The sequence below is a fragment of the Muntiacus reevesi genome, chromosome 5 (genome assembly GCF_963930625.1).
Source record: "Muntiacus reevesi chromosome 5, mMunRee1.1, whole genome shotgun sequence".
NCBI lineage: Eukaryota > Metazoa > Chordata > Mammalia > Artiodactyla > Cervidae > Muntiacus > Muntiacus reevesi.
The window spans coordinates 112,568,988-112,585,225 of NC_089253.1; the positions used below are offsets into that span (position 1 = coordinate 112,568,988).

Here is a 16,238-nt window from a genome sequence, read left to right on the forward strand (position 1 = left end):
AGTCAAGAACAAATTAAAGAAAAAAATGTTGAAAAACATGTGTCAAATGTAATAACACAATATAAAAGTTTCATGTACTGAATTATGAAACAAATATTATTGGAAATACCAATAAATCAAAGGAAAAATTCTTACAATTACCACAACTAGTTATATTATCTTTGGTAGAGCAAATCAAGATTTTTAAAAAACAACAAAAAATCTAAAATGCCAGAGTATAAGAGGCAAAATTGCAAATCTATGCATTAGTCACACCTGCATACTATTAAACTATGCAAGTTTTAGAAACTAAACTTGGCTTCTAAGTATCTGTTTGAGTGCTGACTTATCTATTTGAACTTTTTTCCCCCATGAAGAGTACCCTCTGAATCTCAGAGAATACAGAAGGTGTTGCTGACAATCAGTATCCTCAAAGTATTCATATTTACAGGATGAGTCAAAAACTATCAATCATAAAACTTACTCCACCAGTTTGAAACAGTGCTGCTGTCTATTCTCCACAAAGGGGTGGGGACAAGATAGAAATAACAGAGCCAACAGAATTAGAAAAGTTAGATTTTAAGTCGCAACCAACTCGTATCTCATGATGGCACCTAAACGGGCAAATTACTTAGCTTCTGAGTCCTTTTCGATAAGTAAAATGGGGGAATAACTATACTGAGATCATAAATAATGATTAAATAGTTGTGAGAAATAAGTTTATAAAAAGCAAAACACTGTTATGACAATCTATTATCAAAGATTTTAGAATTTAATTTGAAAGTACTGTAAATTTCTGATTGACATTTACATTTATGTTGCAATTCAGGAATAGAGTTCAATGCTATTGAAATTTTTATACTGTTTTTTTTTACTAGAAATGAGCAAGAATGGATAAAATATCCATCCATAATCTTTGTTATAACCATAGAAATCTTAGCCCAGAAAAACAAATTTCTCTCCCTTTCCCCTTTTACTAGAAATGATCACCCAACTGCTCTGATGGACTGGTGGATGCCAGGAAACTATTTGATAAGGATGTATAATCCACAAACCTCAAAAATCTACATTATACCAACCAGTAAAATCAAAGTAATAATTAAAAAACAAGTGTCAAATCCAACTCATAACACAAGACAGATGACAGAAATTGGCCTCACTTCTGCAACAGCTAGCTTTTCGTTAGCTCCTCTCAAATCCTGAGTCATTGTGTTGATGATCTGTTCCTGCTTCTGAGTTGTTGCAGTGAGTTTCTGATTTCTCTCATGTAGGGATGTTATTTCTCGACGGTATCCTTCAACATTATCTTGAAGCATTTCATAACTTATATGAAAGAAAAATAATTCTGTAAGCAAATGAAATACTGTATCCTAGCTCAATTTCTTGAGTTTCACAAGAACTTAATTTAATGATTGATAATATGAAAAATATGACGTGCAATAATGTAAAAATATTCATTCTTTTTTCTAATCTCAAAGTTTAGCAGTTCAGTTCAAATTCTGAATAAGCACTGCATTTCATGCTGAATTAACTTTTTAATCGTACTCGTGTATAAGCATTTTAATCATATTCAAAGTAATGTCAATATAACGTTCATACAGGAAGAAACCCATCACAATGCAGTATGCAATTTAAGGTATTAATGCGTGGTTAGTGACGGATTTTTGTCAATCCTTTTTTTCCCATCTATAATTCTTCATCTTACTGCTGTACGTGCTTAAGTCCTATGTGCTTAAAAGCTTAGAAAGCGGCTAGCTAGAGATATCAACATGGGGGGAAAATGGTGCTTTTACTGGGATATCAAACTGTTGGAAACTACAGAGACTGTGGCCATACTTGCAAGAACAGTCTGATCATGTAGTATACAAAGAAATAAGATTTTCCTAACTTGATAAACTGATAACTATTCAAAGGATCTGTTAACTACGGAATGAAATTTACTGTTATTCCTCTGCAAGTGACCAAAAAAGTCAATTTTCCTAAAATTAACTCTAGTGCCTGCTTCTCTTCTTCCTAGACTAGAAAAGGCTGAATGAAATTTTTCACACTTCTCTTATCCTCCTTAATCAAAATAATTAAGTCCTATGGAAATAGTATGTCCTTTAATCTCAGGAAGGAAAAACAGAAACATTCCTTATATGAACTTAGCTGGACCCCTTAGTAACATTCACAGGAACCAGTAATCAAAAGGGAAAAATGAACCCTTGTAATTTCTCAACCTGGATCAGAATCCACTAACAAAAGTAATATCACAAACTAACCCTTGAATTTGATTCCAATGAATATCAAGTATTATGTTTAGACTTAACTTTTGAAAAGAAAAGTTACCGTTTAGAAGCAAAATCTAGCTGGGTAGAGATTTTGGTATTTTGTGATCGCAAATCTGTGACTTGCTCCTGAAGTTTCTCAAGCTGCTCATTCTGCATTTTTTCATTATCTGCCTTTTCTTTTTTGTAGTTCTCAAAAATTTCCTGCAGCTAAACATTAGAGAAATTATTAGATGACAGTCCATGTTCTCAAAAATGTGACTCAAGAAAAAGGTGTCAAGTTAGGGGTATTTTACCTGTTTAAGTGCAGCCTTAGCTTCTACAGCCTCTGCTGGCTCAATCACTGGAGCAGGAGTGGAAGCAGTCTGTGATGTACTTGAGCGTTTTGGAGTTGACACAAGAGAAATATCATCTAAGCTTGAAGCTTCAGAAATGTAAAAGAATGATGTAACACCTCTTCACAAAATACATCATTATCAGAAGTCAATAGGCTGACTTATTTAAATTAAACCACAATTTTACAGAAATTATGAAACAAAGAACCCACTAAATAACTTACTACAATTATTTATGACTTCTAGTTAAATAAAGGTAATTTTTGCAGGCTAAATGTTAAAACGTAACAAAAATAAGTAATATAATTCATTGACTCTCAGACACATCCTTTGCAACAATGATCAGCATTTCTCTTACCTAAAATAATGGTGTATTTTAGAACTGATGATGTATTACAATCACTCATACATGGTAGCCACATTTGAAGTTATCATCATTAGAGTAGACATTGCTTACGTAGCAAAATCCATTCTCTAATATACATTTCAGAAATACTTCCCAGAAATACTTGGAAACTTTTAAGATAACATATAAAAACTCCTACCCTGCAAAGGAATGGCAACTCCCGTTGTCTGTGACAACAAAATTCGGTACATGTCACGCTGACGAACTATAGAATCAACAAGCTGCATTTGATGCTGCCGTGACTCTCGGAGTTGTTCCAATTCAGTGAGGGCATTCTCAAGTTTGGCCTGAAGCTCGGAAATTCTGCAGGAAAATAAATCAAGTCTATTTAACAGGACTGAGATTGAGAGGCAGCTATAATTTCTACCGTAAACTGACTAAGCATTTTATCACCTGTCATTAAGCACAGTATTTTCATCTCTCTTATCCTTTCCTTCTTTTGTTGCTATTTTAAGAATAGCTTTTAAAATCCCCACTACATAGGACTCAGGTACTCAACAAGGTCATCTGAAAAATTTGTTTGCAGAAATCAAACCAATTCCACTGAGTCCAAATTCCAATCTTCTTGCTTTCATAGCCATTCCTCCTTCTCTAGCAACAAAACCATTATTTCAAAAGATTCTTTCCTTTGAGTTATTCTTAAGTATCTTCTTCATGAAGCCAGGTCTGTTCCCCCAAATCTAGGCTGGGTCTCACACCTCTACACTCTCATGAAAGGCTTTTCTCTATTACTGCACAAATCACACTGAACTAAAATAATCTATTTATTGATCTTATTATCGATCTCACTTACTAACCATCTCATCCAAAAACTGCGGTCCTTGAGAGTAGAATTTTTGAGCAATACGGTTGCTTGATTTTATTTTTTTCTCCTAAATCACTATATTCCCAATATCCAGTACTGTTTAAAGCACACAAAAAGTTTTCAATCAATTTTTTTTTGTGAATTAACCAAAGTAAGTCTATTGCTTACTTGGATGAAGTTGTTTCTTGTTCTTCTCTTTCTCTGGTTTCCCCAAGTTCCCGAAGGGCCACTAAGAGACGCTGGTTTTGCTGTTGAAGCTCTTCAATGTTTCTATAAGATACCAGATGCTGTGATATTACCTCAGATGAACTACTTATATCAGCAGAGCTTACTTCCTCATCACGGATTACATGGTTACCCCTCGCTTCTTCAAGTTCCATCAGAAGCACTCTAATCTAAAAAAAAAGAAAGAGTTTTAATATGTTATCAAATAGCATTGGTTGTGACTTTGGAAATGTTTAGAAGTGAAAATTTTCAAATGACAAGGTTACTTTACGAACACCTTCGACGGAGTATTATCTTAAAAAAACTAATTTTCAAGCTTATCATTTTAGATATTAAGAACTTAAATAAAGAAAATCTTAATTGGAAAAATTATTTCTCATTTCTACGAAAAGTATGTAATGAAAATTGTTATTTTTAAAAAAGAAGTCAAATTATAATTCCAGAGGCATGGTTCCATTTTTGTAAAACAATGACCATATAAAACATTCAGAAATATATACCCATTGTGTCTGTACACTTGCACTTGCATGCTTAGATATGTATTACACAGTGGGGCAAAAGGGGAGCATGGGAAATAGATGCTAACTTCATTCATGTGACATTTTTATCTATGTTTGTGTTTGTGTATTTGTTGTTGTTCAGTCATTCTACGTACAAAAATTAGGGTAAAATATATGAACAAAACAGATCTACATCTCCAAACTTAATCAGCTAAAAAAAAAAAAAAGTGTTAGGGGAATGCACTTACAGATGCATATACAAAATAAGTGATTTTATTTCAGTAAAAACAAAGAATGCTTACGTATGTTCATATATGCTCACATGTATCTGTACATGTAAGATGTGAAAGAATACACACCAGTCTGCTAACTCTCAGACTTGAACTGTGGGATTATTTCATTAATTACAACCAGTTATCTTCAAACTGAAAATTTATCAAACGCTTAAAGAAAAGAAAAAAGGGAGGGACTAAGAATAAACAATGACTAGATTGCAATTCATTTAGAGCAGTTTTTTCAGTTGATGAGAATTTCATATGTACTAGTTCTATCTTACATACTTGGAAACAAACATTACTAGGCAGTCAGTTCAGGAAAAAACAAAATAAAATAGGACAAGAAACAAAAAACTAACCTGTTGTGAAAGATCTTTTATTTGTACTTCCATTCTTTGATTGTCTCTTTCAAGCACAGATGAATGTTTATTGGCTTTATCTGTGTCCTCCTGCAATCGCTGAATCTCCTTTAAAATGAAGTCAAGTGAAAATTCTGTATTTTCTTCTAAGATGCATACAAATAGCAGTTACACAAATAACAAAAGTACACAGTGCTCAAATATCACAGTAATCAACTTATAATTCTAAAATATTCTATATAATATAGTAGCCTCTAAAGAGAAATTTCTTAAAAAATACGAATACATTTCTTAATATTTCAAATAAGCTCAATATTATAATGTTCATCACCATATGATAATGAAGGGGGTTCCCCCCAAGTTAACTGTGAATCAAAATGTTACAGCCACACCAAATTCATAGTATATTATCAAATGATGTTGGAGATCAAACAAACACCCTCTAAAAACTCTGTTACTAAGACAAAAACAAAAGACTGCATTACACTGATAATCATTATTATACTATCTAGAAATAAGTATTAAAAGCAAAAAACGTTGGGTAAGACTTGGATTTATTAAAAAATGCATCGGGAACTAATTTTAAAGAATCAGCAACCAATGTCACAAGGCTGTTAAAAAAAAGAAAAATGGTAACATATCACAGTAACGTTTTGCATCACAGTAGGGATTTAGGGGCTTGATGTAAGCTCCTAAGCTCCGTTTTAAGGAGCCTGATGTAAGCACAAAGTATCTTTGAAATCTTATGTTTTATCTCCAATTCATATAAATTTTGATTCTTAATGCACTGTTCTCACATAATACGTATTATTTCACAAAGTATGTATTGTTACAGATACTATACAAGTGAAAGATGGCTTATATTTATCCTGGTGTTTCAAGTGCCTCTGAGCACAATGCCCTCAAGGTACAAGGATAAACCAATTTCAGTAGGAACAAGTATGAGACAAAATGAAGCAGGCAAATATTCATGAAAAATGGTAATGACACAAACCTAAGTTCAAACTGGGATCAATTAGGATGCCAAGGAAGAAAGTAACTTGGTTATAAAATTCTAGAAATCTGAGAAATGAGCACCACAGAATCTAGACTGGACATGATATATGTTATAGACAGAAGATTTGGCTACCAAAAAAAGATACTGAAATTAGTTTTAAAGCTTTTGGAAGTTATGAGAAAACTTTGTATTTATTACTATACCTGCACATTAGTGATGAATTAACAGGTTTTCCCACAGTGAACAGCCACTATTACCTGACTCTTAAGCCCTCCACTATACTACCTCCTCAGACAATAAGCTTCAGGTAAAATGCTCACTTTCAACAATGAGCAAGTCAAGCAGATCCAAAGGACCTCTTTTTAAACCACACCAGAGGGGCTGGGGTGTGTCTTAACACCCCATATTCTCTCAAGGCAAGACTGCTAGACATGATTTGATTCAGGAAAAAGAGACCATTAGACACAATACACCCTGATTTAAACTGACATCTAAATTGTAATAACAACAGCAATAAAAGTTTAAGTCAAATTAAGGCACATTTGGGCTTCCCTGGTGGCTCAGATGGTAAAGAATCTGCCTGCAATGCAGAAGACTTGGGTTCGATCCCTGGGTCAGGAAGATCCTCTGGAGAAGGTAATGACTACACACTCCAGTATTCTTGCCTGGAGAATTCCATGAACAGAGGAGCCTGGTGGGTTACCGTCCATGGGGTCGTAAAGAGTTGGACAGATTGAGTGACTAACACACACACACAAAACACAGAGATTCATTTATACTATTCAGCACATACAAATTGATTTAACTGATTTCCTTCAATAAATTTTGTTTAATAACTCTCAAAGATTTCTCAGTAACATTAACAGCTGTATCTTAATAAAACATTGTGCACGTGTGCATGCAAAGATGTTTCAGTAGTGTAGTAGTGTCCAACTCTTTGTGACTCTATGGACTGTAGCCCACTAGGCTCCTCTGTCCATGGGATTCTCCAGGCTAGAATACTGGAGTGGGTTGCCATGCTGTTCTCTAGGGAATCTTCCCAATCCAGGGATTGAACCCGTGTCTCTTACATATCCTGCACTGACAGGCAGGTTCTTTACCACTAGCACTACCTGGGAAGCCAGCATACAAACACTCTTCTTAAACCAGTATCTATTAAAAAAGAATCTAAAGAAATAAAGAATATTCTCAGACTTCCTTGGTACTTCTAATACACAGAGGAACCGTAACAAAATAGTGTATATGAAGATTTGCCAAATTGTGAAATGATATTTTTATAAAGGAGTTCTTTTCGACAAACAGCATTATCATATCCAGAGAGAATATCAGAACTGCCTGACAAAAATGATCATTACTAAATTTAGAAAAGTTCTATTACAAAAAGAGATTGTGGCTATTTATCAACCACTAGAGAACCCTACAGAAAACATCCCCAATGTCTTAAAAAATGCTAAAGGTTTTCAATGTTAGCTGAATAAAGATAAAACATTTTCCAATTAGAGCTGTTTAATAACACAATGACAAGCTTTAAAATATACAATTACCCTACTATTGAAAAAGCAATTAGCTTTAGAGGTAAATTCTTTATTTCTAAGAAAGAACCATCCTACTTAGTAAATTATTTCTTCTATGTATTTTTTCTACAGTTAAAATTTAGGAATGGAACTAACCTTCATAGCTTGTTCAAGCTTAATGGATAAACTTGCCACAGCTTTCTGTGCACGCTCATACTCCTCACGTTGGCGTTTCAAAATTGGCGCTTTGGCTTCAACTTCTTTCACTATTTCATCTAGATACTTATTAATTCTTTTGTTTTCTAGTTTCTCCAAAAGCAGCTGATCCTGAGTTTCCACATAAGCATTATACAGCTGAAAGAAGAGAGATCACTTGAAGCCAGGCACAATATAGCCTGTATAGCTTCTTTACAAACATCCATCAGCAATTACACAAGATGGAAATGTTTACTATATGTTCCACAGAACCAGGAACCAAGAAAGCCTTCCCTAAAACGATCCATTAATCATTAAACAACGAGAATAAATTTTGGGGGGAGTAAGTGTCACAGAGGTCTAAACACTTTTTGCTGATGGAAAACAACAAGATTTGAGATCATTCTTACCTCAGTTAACTTCATGCCAGGTTTCACTATCTTGGCTACAGCTGCTGCAGTAGGAGACATGGCTGCAAGCTCTTCTTCAGATAAGATGGCCCCTGTGCCAACACACGGAAATCTAGTATACTTTTCGAAAATTTCAAACTAAAGCCACTAATGTTTCTTACAAAACAAGCAAAAAGTGACACCTACTGTACATTATGTATAAATTCCTAGGAAGACTTTAAAATATGACAACAAATAATCATTTAACACAATTTTAAAAACCATGTAGCATTAATAGTTAAAACACACTCTTCTGGAAACTAACACACAATCATGTGTGATCAAATGGTACTTACACCTGAAAATAAGAGACACTATTAGTGAAGTTAAGCGAGGACTACGTAGGAAAGCTCTAGTATTTCTAGCCTTTAATAAGCCGTCTACTAACCCATACCTTTACGTTTTGTGGCAGAAAGCAGATCATTTGCATTCTCTAATTCCTTCTCTAATTTCCTTATTTTCTCAAGCATTTCTTTTTCCATTCGATCTTTAGATTCTTCCACCTCTATGATATGTTCTTGAAATCCTTTACTGGCTAATAACATTATAGAGACAGAATAACCAAAAACATAATTAAAATCTTTGAGTTTATAAAATGTAATAGAATAGTCATCATTTTTCCCTTCAGCAGACAATATTAAATTCTATAGACGCTGTGCTTGATAGTTATTACTCAATGGAAGCTCTTAATGTACTTATAATTCCTGAGGTGTGCGGCCTACTGAATCTATTTCTTCTTTTGCTGTCTCTTTTGTAAAAGTGGGGAACTAGGGGAACTCAAGCTGTAAAACAGTGGCTCTAAGTATCTTTTTGGCTTAATATGATCTTAGATGTCTAGAACACAAGAAATAACTGGGAAAGATCATACATAAATAATTTACGTTTAAAAAAAAGCAAGTATAGAAGAAAACCAAAGACTTTAAAAATAACTTAAAAAGTAAGACTTACTTATGGATTAAGACAGTACACAAACTATAAACCCATATGTATTAATATTTATCAAAGTAAATGTTTCAAAAATGGAAGAAAAACTTCCTATTAGAAATCAGAATACATATAAGGCTATTAGATGCAAAAAACAGAAAAACATTAGCTACCTATATTTTCAAATATACTATTTGCTGAAACAGAATTTAAAATTTGATCTACGAATCTTTCTTGTATCAAATTTTGTCCGTAATACAGTTAATCTGACCTCTAAATCTATACAAGGGTAAAGAAAACAGTACCTTCTATCTAAAAACAAAACAATCTTCCCATAATTGAAGTGTCTTACCTTCTCCAGTTGACTTCAAAAGCCTGTGTAGCTGGTCCACTGCTCGGGTCAGTTCATTGCTCTTTGCCTCTGAATCATCAGCAGCACTCTAAAATTTAATCTTAAAGCAGTTACCCAGCATCCATTAATGCAACATTAGAGCATGAAAATGTATGGTAGAGTACTTACCTTGTAAAGGTTAGAGAGTTTTATGTGGGCATTTAATTCATTGTGAAATTTCTCTTCCATACTAGCTTGCTGTTCCTTGGCCTGAAAAACAAAAACAAAACACCAAAAAACCAATTACAAGAGTCTTATTTGAACTGAATTTAGAATGCTTACCAAATGTCAAGATAAGAAATTCAGTTTTGAAAGTAAAGAGGTAAAGATTAAAACACCACTAAAATTAAAATCAGTTGTCATGATAGTGATGAATTACCTTAAGAATAAAATATTTGATATTTTTATCTTAAAGCAGAATAGTTAAATGTCATTAAAATTAACCATACTTAATTTTAGATAGTACTTTAGGTGTGGTATACAACTGATTCTAGTGATTTTAGCCTAACTACAACATATAAAAGTGTTCTAGATATTTTATGGTGTTAGGAACAGTGCAAAACATGCAATCATTTTACAAATTAACAGGTTCTTGAGTGTTATAATATTTTTGTAAAAGAGACATTTTAAAGGGGTCAACTGTACCTCTTTCAGTTTGGTCAACAGATCCTCTACATGCTTCTGAAGATTCTCATTTGATGCTTTTAGGCCATTCATCTGTTCTTCCATTCTAGAAACCTAGAAACAAAAATTCAGAGTTGGGTGGGGGGTGGTGGTGGATACTGTATTAACTGAAATTAATTTGATACAAAGTTTCACTGCCAAGTAAAAGCAAAATAATCCCCACCTACCAAAAAAGCATTTTTTGGACCTCCCTGGTGGTCCAGTGGTAAACAATCCGCCTGCTAATGCAAGTGACACAGGTTTGATCCCTGGTGTAGAAGGACTCCACATGCCATGTGGCTGCTAAGCCTATAAGCCACAACTACTGAACTGACATTCTACAGCCTGGGAGCGGCAAGCAGAGAGTGGCTCCCAACAAGCTGCAACTAGAGAAAGCTTGGGTGCAACAATGAAAACCCAGCATTCCCAAAAATAAATAATTATTAAAAAAAGCATTTTATATAAAATATGAATGCTTAAGAAAATGAAAAATAATAGTTCATACAAGAACATGTTTGGATTAAGCTCACAGAATCTAACCACCACTTCTTAAACATGTATCTTAGGAAAGATATACTATAAGACAGAAGATATTAACAAAATTCATCAAAGAATACCCTAAGTTCTTTATTTAAATGCAATTGGTTAATTTTCTAGGCCAATTATTTATGTGTTATATCCTCCACATTTGAATTCCTAATCTTACAAAATATTTAATTAGGTATTCCACTACATAAATTTTTATAAGTTGGCACACAAACATAAGTTATAACCAACAACTTGCTTTTTGGTAAGTTTACTAACTTACCTCCTCTTTTTTGTTTTCAAGATTACATTTAAGCTCTAGAATTTCATTTCCTTTTTCTCTGCCGAGAGCCAGAAGTTCATCAGTTTTGGTTTTCAACTCTGTATTGAGCCAAGTATTCTGATTATGTAACAATTCCTTTTCTTGCTCCAAGCGCTTTTCTCGATACTAAGAAAATCCGAGAAAAAAAGGTTTATGGTCAAAGATTAATATATGATTATTCAAAAGATTTTGTGTGTAGCTAAGGGACACAGGCAGAATTTTATTTTACAACAGAAATAAGTATTTGCATGTATTCTTAACAGAAAAAAGAACCAGATAAGCATTATGTGAAATTTAAATACCCCATAAGCAAAACAGTTCAATCAAAATTGTCTTAAAACTTAATACCCCCAAAAAAACCAAAAACACCTTAATCCCAATAATAAAAAAATATAACTTTCAATTACTTTACAGATAATTTGCCTATACTTAAAATATAATTTAGGTGAGTTTAAAGAAAACGTTGTATTTTGTGCATTAGAAATTAACTTGTTTCTCACCTTAACAGAAACATCAGAAGCTTGAAGTTCATCCAGTTTTAACTGAAGCTCACCCTTTGTTGCATTGCTTTCCTTAAGTTTTTCATTTAGACGTTTAAAATCCTCTAGAAAGGTCAGAAGAGAAAGGGGAAATGATTAATTAATGCTCAGAGGAACCAAATATCAAAAATGCATCTCTAGGAATATAAACATCTAATATAAGTAGTTCTCAACTCTATTATTTTAACTTGTTTCTGCCATGCTTAACCACAAATCTAATTTTAAATGAAGCCAAATTCATGCATCCAACCAAATATGCCAATTATAATGGTTATTTAAATGTAGTATGTAGAGTTAAATATACATTATTAACACTAATTTCCTCATATTAACCAAAAACCTATTAAAAATTCACAAACTAGCCATTTCTAAGCAACTATACATATCAAAAATTTATACTTAAAACCAGCCAGGATATACACATAATTTTTCTTATATTTCTTACATGAAGGTTTTTATGTGAAAACTTAATTTTATCTACTCACTAGTTGATCAAAAGCAACTTTTTTTTCTGAGACTAGTTGGCTAATTGACTATTATTGTATAGTAACATAAATATTTGAAAATTCTTTCTTTAGCAGAAATAAAATTTCTCAAAACTCTTAGAAAAAGAACCCAAAGGGAACTGGATACCATTAAACTGCTTAAGAGTCACTTAAATACATCAACTATATTATATATTATATTCTATCTTCCTGCTTCTTAATTCCTTCAGTCTGCCCTTTCAAATATGGGCTCTCCTTTTAGATTCTTAAATTGAATGCTTGTGGACAGCTTTTATCAGTAAGGATGCCTGTATAAAATGAAGGCGTTCAGCCTCTACAACAAAACATCTAAACGAGTTCCCAATTTTGATACTATAAACCATATTGTAGTACATAAACCTTGGTCCAAATTCTTTGAGATGATTTTCATTTGTGTATTTGTCTGTAGCACTCTTTAAGTACTCAGAATGATCCGATACATTACTCTGAAATCTACTCTGAGCTATAACACCAGCCAATAGAAATGGACTGGGCATTAAATCTTAGCACTATTAGAAGAGAAGGGAAAGAGTGAAGTTAGAAGTTAAGGGTACTTCTTCATACCTGTTAAATATTCAAGTTCTTGAGAAAGTCTCTCATTGGTTCTAATCAAGTCTCTTTTCTCAGCTTCCAATTCTTCCTTTGTCCGTGTAAACTGGCTCTGTCACAAAAAGGAGTAAGCATAATATATTTAAATAAGAAAATCAAATTGATCAATTATAAAGAAATGTACATGGAATTGGCATTTTAATTAGCTGTGGTTTAAATATGCTTGATTTTCTTCCTCATGGCTTATACATCAAAAAGTTTAAAAATTACCCATAATCTCAACGCTTCTGTTCATATTCTAGATTTTTTAAGTTACTTTTCCTAGATTCACAAAAATAATTTCCTAGCCTGGATGGGAGTGGAGTTTGGGGAAGAATGGATACATGTGTATGTATGGCTGGATTCCTATGCTATTTACCTGAAAATATCACAATATTGTTTGTTAATCGGCTATATTCCAATACAAAATAAAAAGTTTAAAAAAAAATTTCCCATGTCACTTTCTAATCACTTGGAAGTGTCATATAATTATATAATTACTTCAGCAAGCCTTTATAGGAAACTAGGTTTACTTCTCATTTTTCTGTCATAAAATAAAACTTTGATGACTATCACTGCATCTTGGTTCAAATTATTTCTCAAGAAAAAGGCCCAGAAATGAAATTACTTAAAACCCTTAATATATTTTGAAAAATTACTTTGTAGCAAGACAATGGCAATTTATAGGCTATCTCAAGCCACTTATGCCAGTACTGAAGATTATGCTTAAATAAGGAGTAAGAGAAAAAAAGAAAAACCAATGTTAACATGGGAAGGTGAAAAATAATTATATCCTGTTATATCATCTGCATTTTTCCAATTACGAGTGAAGCAGAACAACATATCATATTATTATTGGTTATTTGTACCACTTCCTATGTTTTTAAAAACTACTTTGCCTATTTCCCCCCTTGAATGGCTTTCTCATAATTTGAAAGTAGTCATGTGTTAAAGATATATATATGTAGTGTCATATTTTTATTGAGAAAATAGTTTTTGGTGATTGTTCTTTGTATGTGGAAAATTTTACATTTCTATTGAACCAAGTCTATCACTCTTTCCTACTATAAATACTTTCTGTATGTATTTCTTAACCTCAAATCAAAAGCAAATTTTTTAAAAAGCAATGGCAAGAATCTGAATGTCTATCTGGTCAAAGAATCACTGGGTATGACCACTTTATTAAATAAACTGGCCTGCAATCCTTGTGATCACCATCAATCTGTTATTCTTAATCACCACTCTAAAGAAATGATGATCACTGTAGATTCACCCATATCCCCAACTGCACTGAAATACTTGAAATAATGCCTGGGCAACAGTAAGCATTAAATAGGTAATTTCTAAAAGAATGGAAGGTAGGTAGGTAGTTAAGTAGGTGAGTGGGTGGATGGATAGATGGATCTATGAATGCATGGGCTTCCCTGGTGGCTCAAAGGGGAAAGAATCTGCCTGCAACGTGGGAGACCTGGATTCAATCCCTGGGTCGGGAAGATCCCCTGGAGGAGGGCATGGCAACCCACTCCAGTATGCTTGCCTGGAGAATCCCCATGGACAGAGGAGTCTAGCGGGTTACAGTCCATGTGATTACAAAGAGTAGGAGACAAGGACTCCCAGGAGTGACTAGGCATATACAACCTGAATGTCTACCCTACTTACAAATTTATGGCATTTTAGTTACAACGCAAAAAAAAACCCTTTTTAAAATGACTTAAGAGCTACATAGCTAGTAGCAAATGTGTGTTTTTCTTTTATATCAAGTACTCATATTTTCCAATAAGTAAAAGGAATGTCCAATTAATCATTACAACATAAAATCCCACTAAGAAATTTATGTATACACATTTTTGTTAGTAGCTTCTCCTAACTGAACATATTTCATCTTCCCACTGACTAAATGAACAATAAGCACAATTAGAACAGAAAAATTCCTCAAGTACCATGTTCACAATTAGCTTTATTCACAGGAATAACTATTACCTGAATGGCAATACTGCGATCCTGAGCAACTTCAAGTTCCTTGTTTTTCTCGGTAAGTGCCTTCAGTTGATTGTCTGGATAAAAGGAATTTTATGAATGTCACACACATAAGCTTAAAATCTTCAATGACAGCTTTTATTCAACTGTCACCCATACACACTTTGAAATTAAGAAACTGAGTTTCAGAAAGGTTGATTTGTACAAAACTGCATTTCAAATTCTTTTTTTTTCTTTTTTTGCATTTCAAATTCTTAAGTACAACCCAAATTGACTGCATTTCTAATACAACTTTTTAAATATGCTATCCTGTTTCCAAAATCATATTTGCAATCATTCTAGCCAACATTCTTAGGAAAAAGTATTTGCAATTACTCATTTCCTTGTTTTTCAATGACATCTAAGTCAATCATAATGAACTATATTTACAAATTTAAAAATTAAGTACAAAAAAGACAAAAATCAAGAGACCAAATAATATTTAAACCCATATAAAGTGTGTACAGAATACATCACAAGAATGGATAATTGTAATTCAGCTGGTTTATATCCCTAAGAAGAGCTATGCTTAATACTGAATTTTCAGTCCTAGGATCTCCACCCATAATGTGTTGCCTCCCCTGATAGTTTCTCTTTTAAATGCATGTTGATAATTAGGAAGAATACACTTTCTGAAATTTTCTTCCACTAAAACACATATTATGTACTAGTGGTTTAATGAACAATTATTACTATTTCCAAGTTAAACAACTGGCTTGTTAAAAGAAGAAAAATCCTGCTAATTTAGTCTAAATTTTCAATATAGTTTTAATGTTATTTACAGCCTTCTAAACTTACAAATTCAGAATAAACTACAAAAACAAACAAAAAAGTGTGTCTATCTAGGTTTATCCCCATCTTCTCCTCCCTCTCCCCTTCCCAGATTTCATATAGGAAGCTGTGATCAGTCATTTTCTTGAAATTTTTTAGCACTACTGCTCTACAAACCTTTTATTTTCCATGCCAAGATAAAACAATGTAGAGGTGATGAGTCATATACAGCTACTCAATAACTATTTATACTCTCATTACAAATACTAACATACCATCATATGTATATGTCACATTTTAAAAATGAGATGTGCCAAAATTAGCCAAAAAGAATTTCAACTCATACAGCCAGTGGGCATGGACTCAGTTAAGAAGACTAATGCTTCAAGTTTTCTCTTGATTATTAGCTTTTTGCATTCCCAATCAAATTAAAATCCAGCTATATCTAATAATATTATGATGTCCCTACTCTATAAGATCTTCCTACATTTGCTTTTTTTCTACTGCAAACAAAGCACATAAAACACATCATCTTCCAGATCTTATGTATTTTCAGGACTTAGTGATATCAGAAAACTTATCATGAAGAAAACTGGCTGCTCAGCTTTCAAGGAAATTACATTCTTAGATTTAAAAATATTTATAAAAATTATAATGAGAGCTAAAACA

General features: G+C 33.0%; 1 protein-coding gene across 1 annotated transcript in view; it reads right to left on the reverse strand.

Annotated features, from left to right (window-relative positions):
* TPR (translocated promoter region, nuclear basket protein) overlaps window positions 1–16,238 on the reverse strand; it is a 59,149-nt gene that overhangs the window by 40,530 nt on the left and 2,381 nt on the right. The window contains exons 3-18 of the mRNA XM_065936212.1: window positions 14,763–14,836; window positions 12,759–12,855; window positions 11,632–11,735; window positions 11,093–11,257; window positions 10,267–10,359; window positions 9,751–9,831; window positions 9,583–9,670; window positions 8,701–8,841; window positions 8,268–8,359; window positions 7,819–8,016; window positions 5,152–5,259; window positions 3,961–4,187; window positions 3,127–3,290; window positions 2,543–2,670; window positions 2,308–2,456; window positions 1,140–1,302 (exon numbers count right to left, since the gene is read on the reverse strand). Coding sequence (XP_065792284.1) covers window positions 1,140–1,302; window positions 2,308–2,456; window positions 2,543–2,670; window positions 3,127–3,290; window positions 3,961–4,187; window positions 5,152–5,259; window positions 7,819–8,016; window positions 8,268–8,359; window positions 8,701–8,841; window positions 9,583–9,670; window positions 9,751–9,831; window positions 10,267–10,359; window positions 11,093–11,257; window positions 11,632–11,735; window positions 12,759–12,855; window positions 14,763–14,836 — 2,072 coding nt within the window. The remainder of the gene's footprint in view (window positions 1–1,139; window positions 1,303–2,307; window positions 2,457–2,542; window positions 2,671–3,126; window positions 3,291–3,960; window positions 4,188–5,151; window positions 5,260–7,818; window positions 8,017–8,267; window positions 8,360–8,700; window positions 8,842–9,582; window positions 9,671–9,750; window positions 9,832–10,266; window positions 10,360–11,092; window positions 11,258–11,631; window positions 11,736–12,758; window positions 12,856–14,762; window positions 14,837–16,238) is intronic.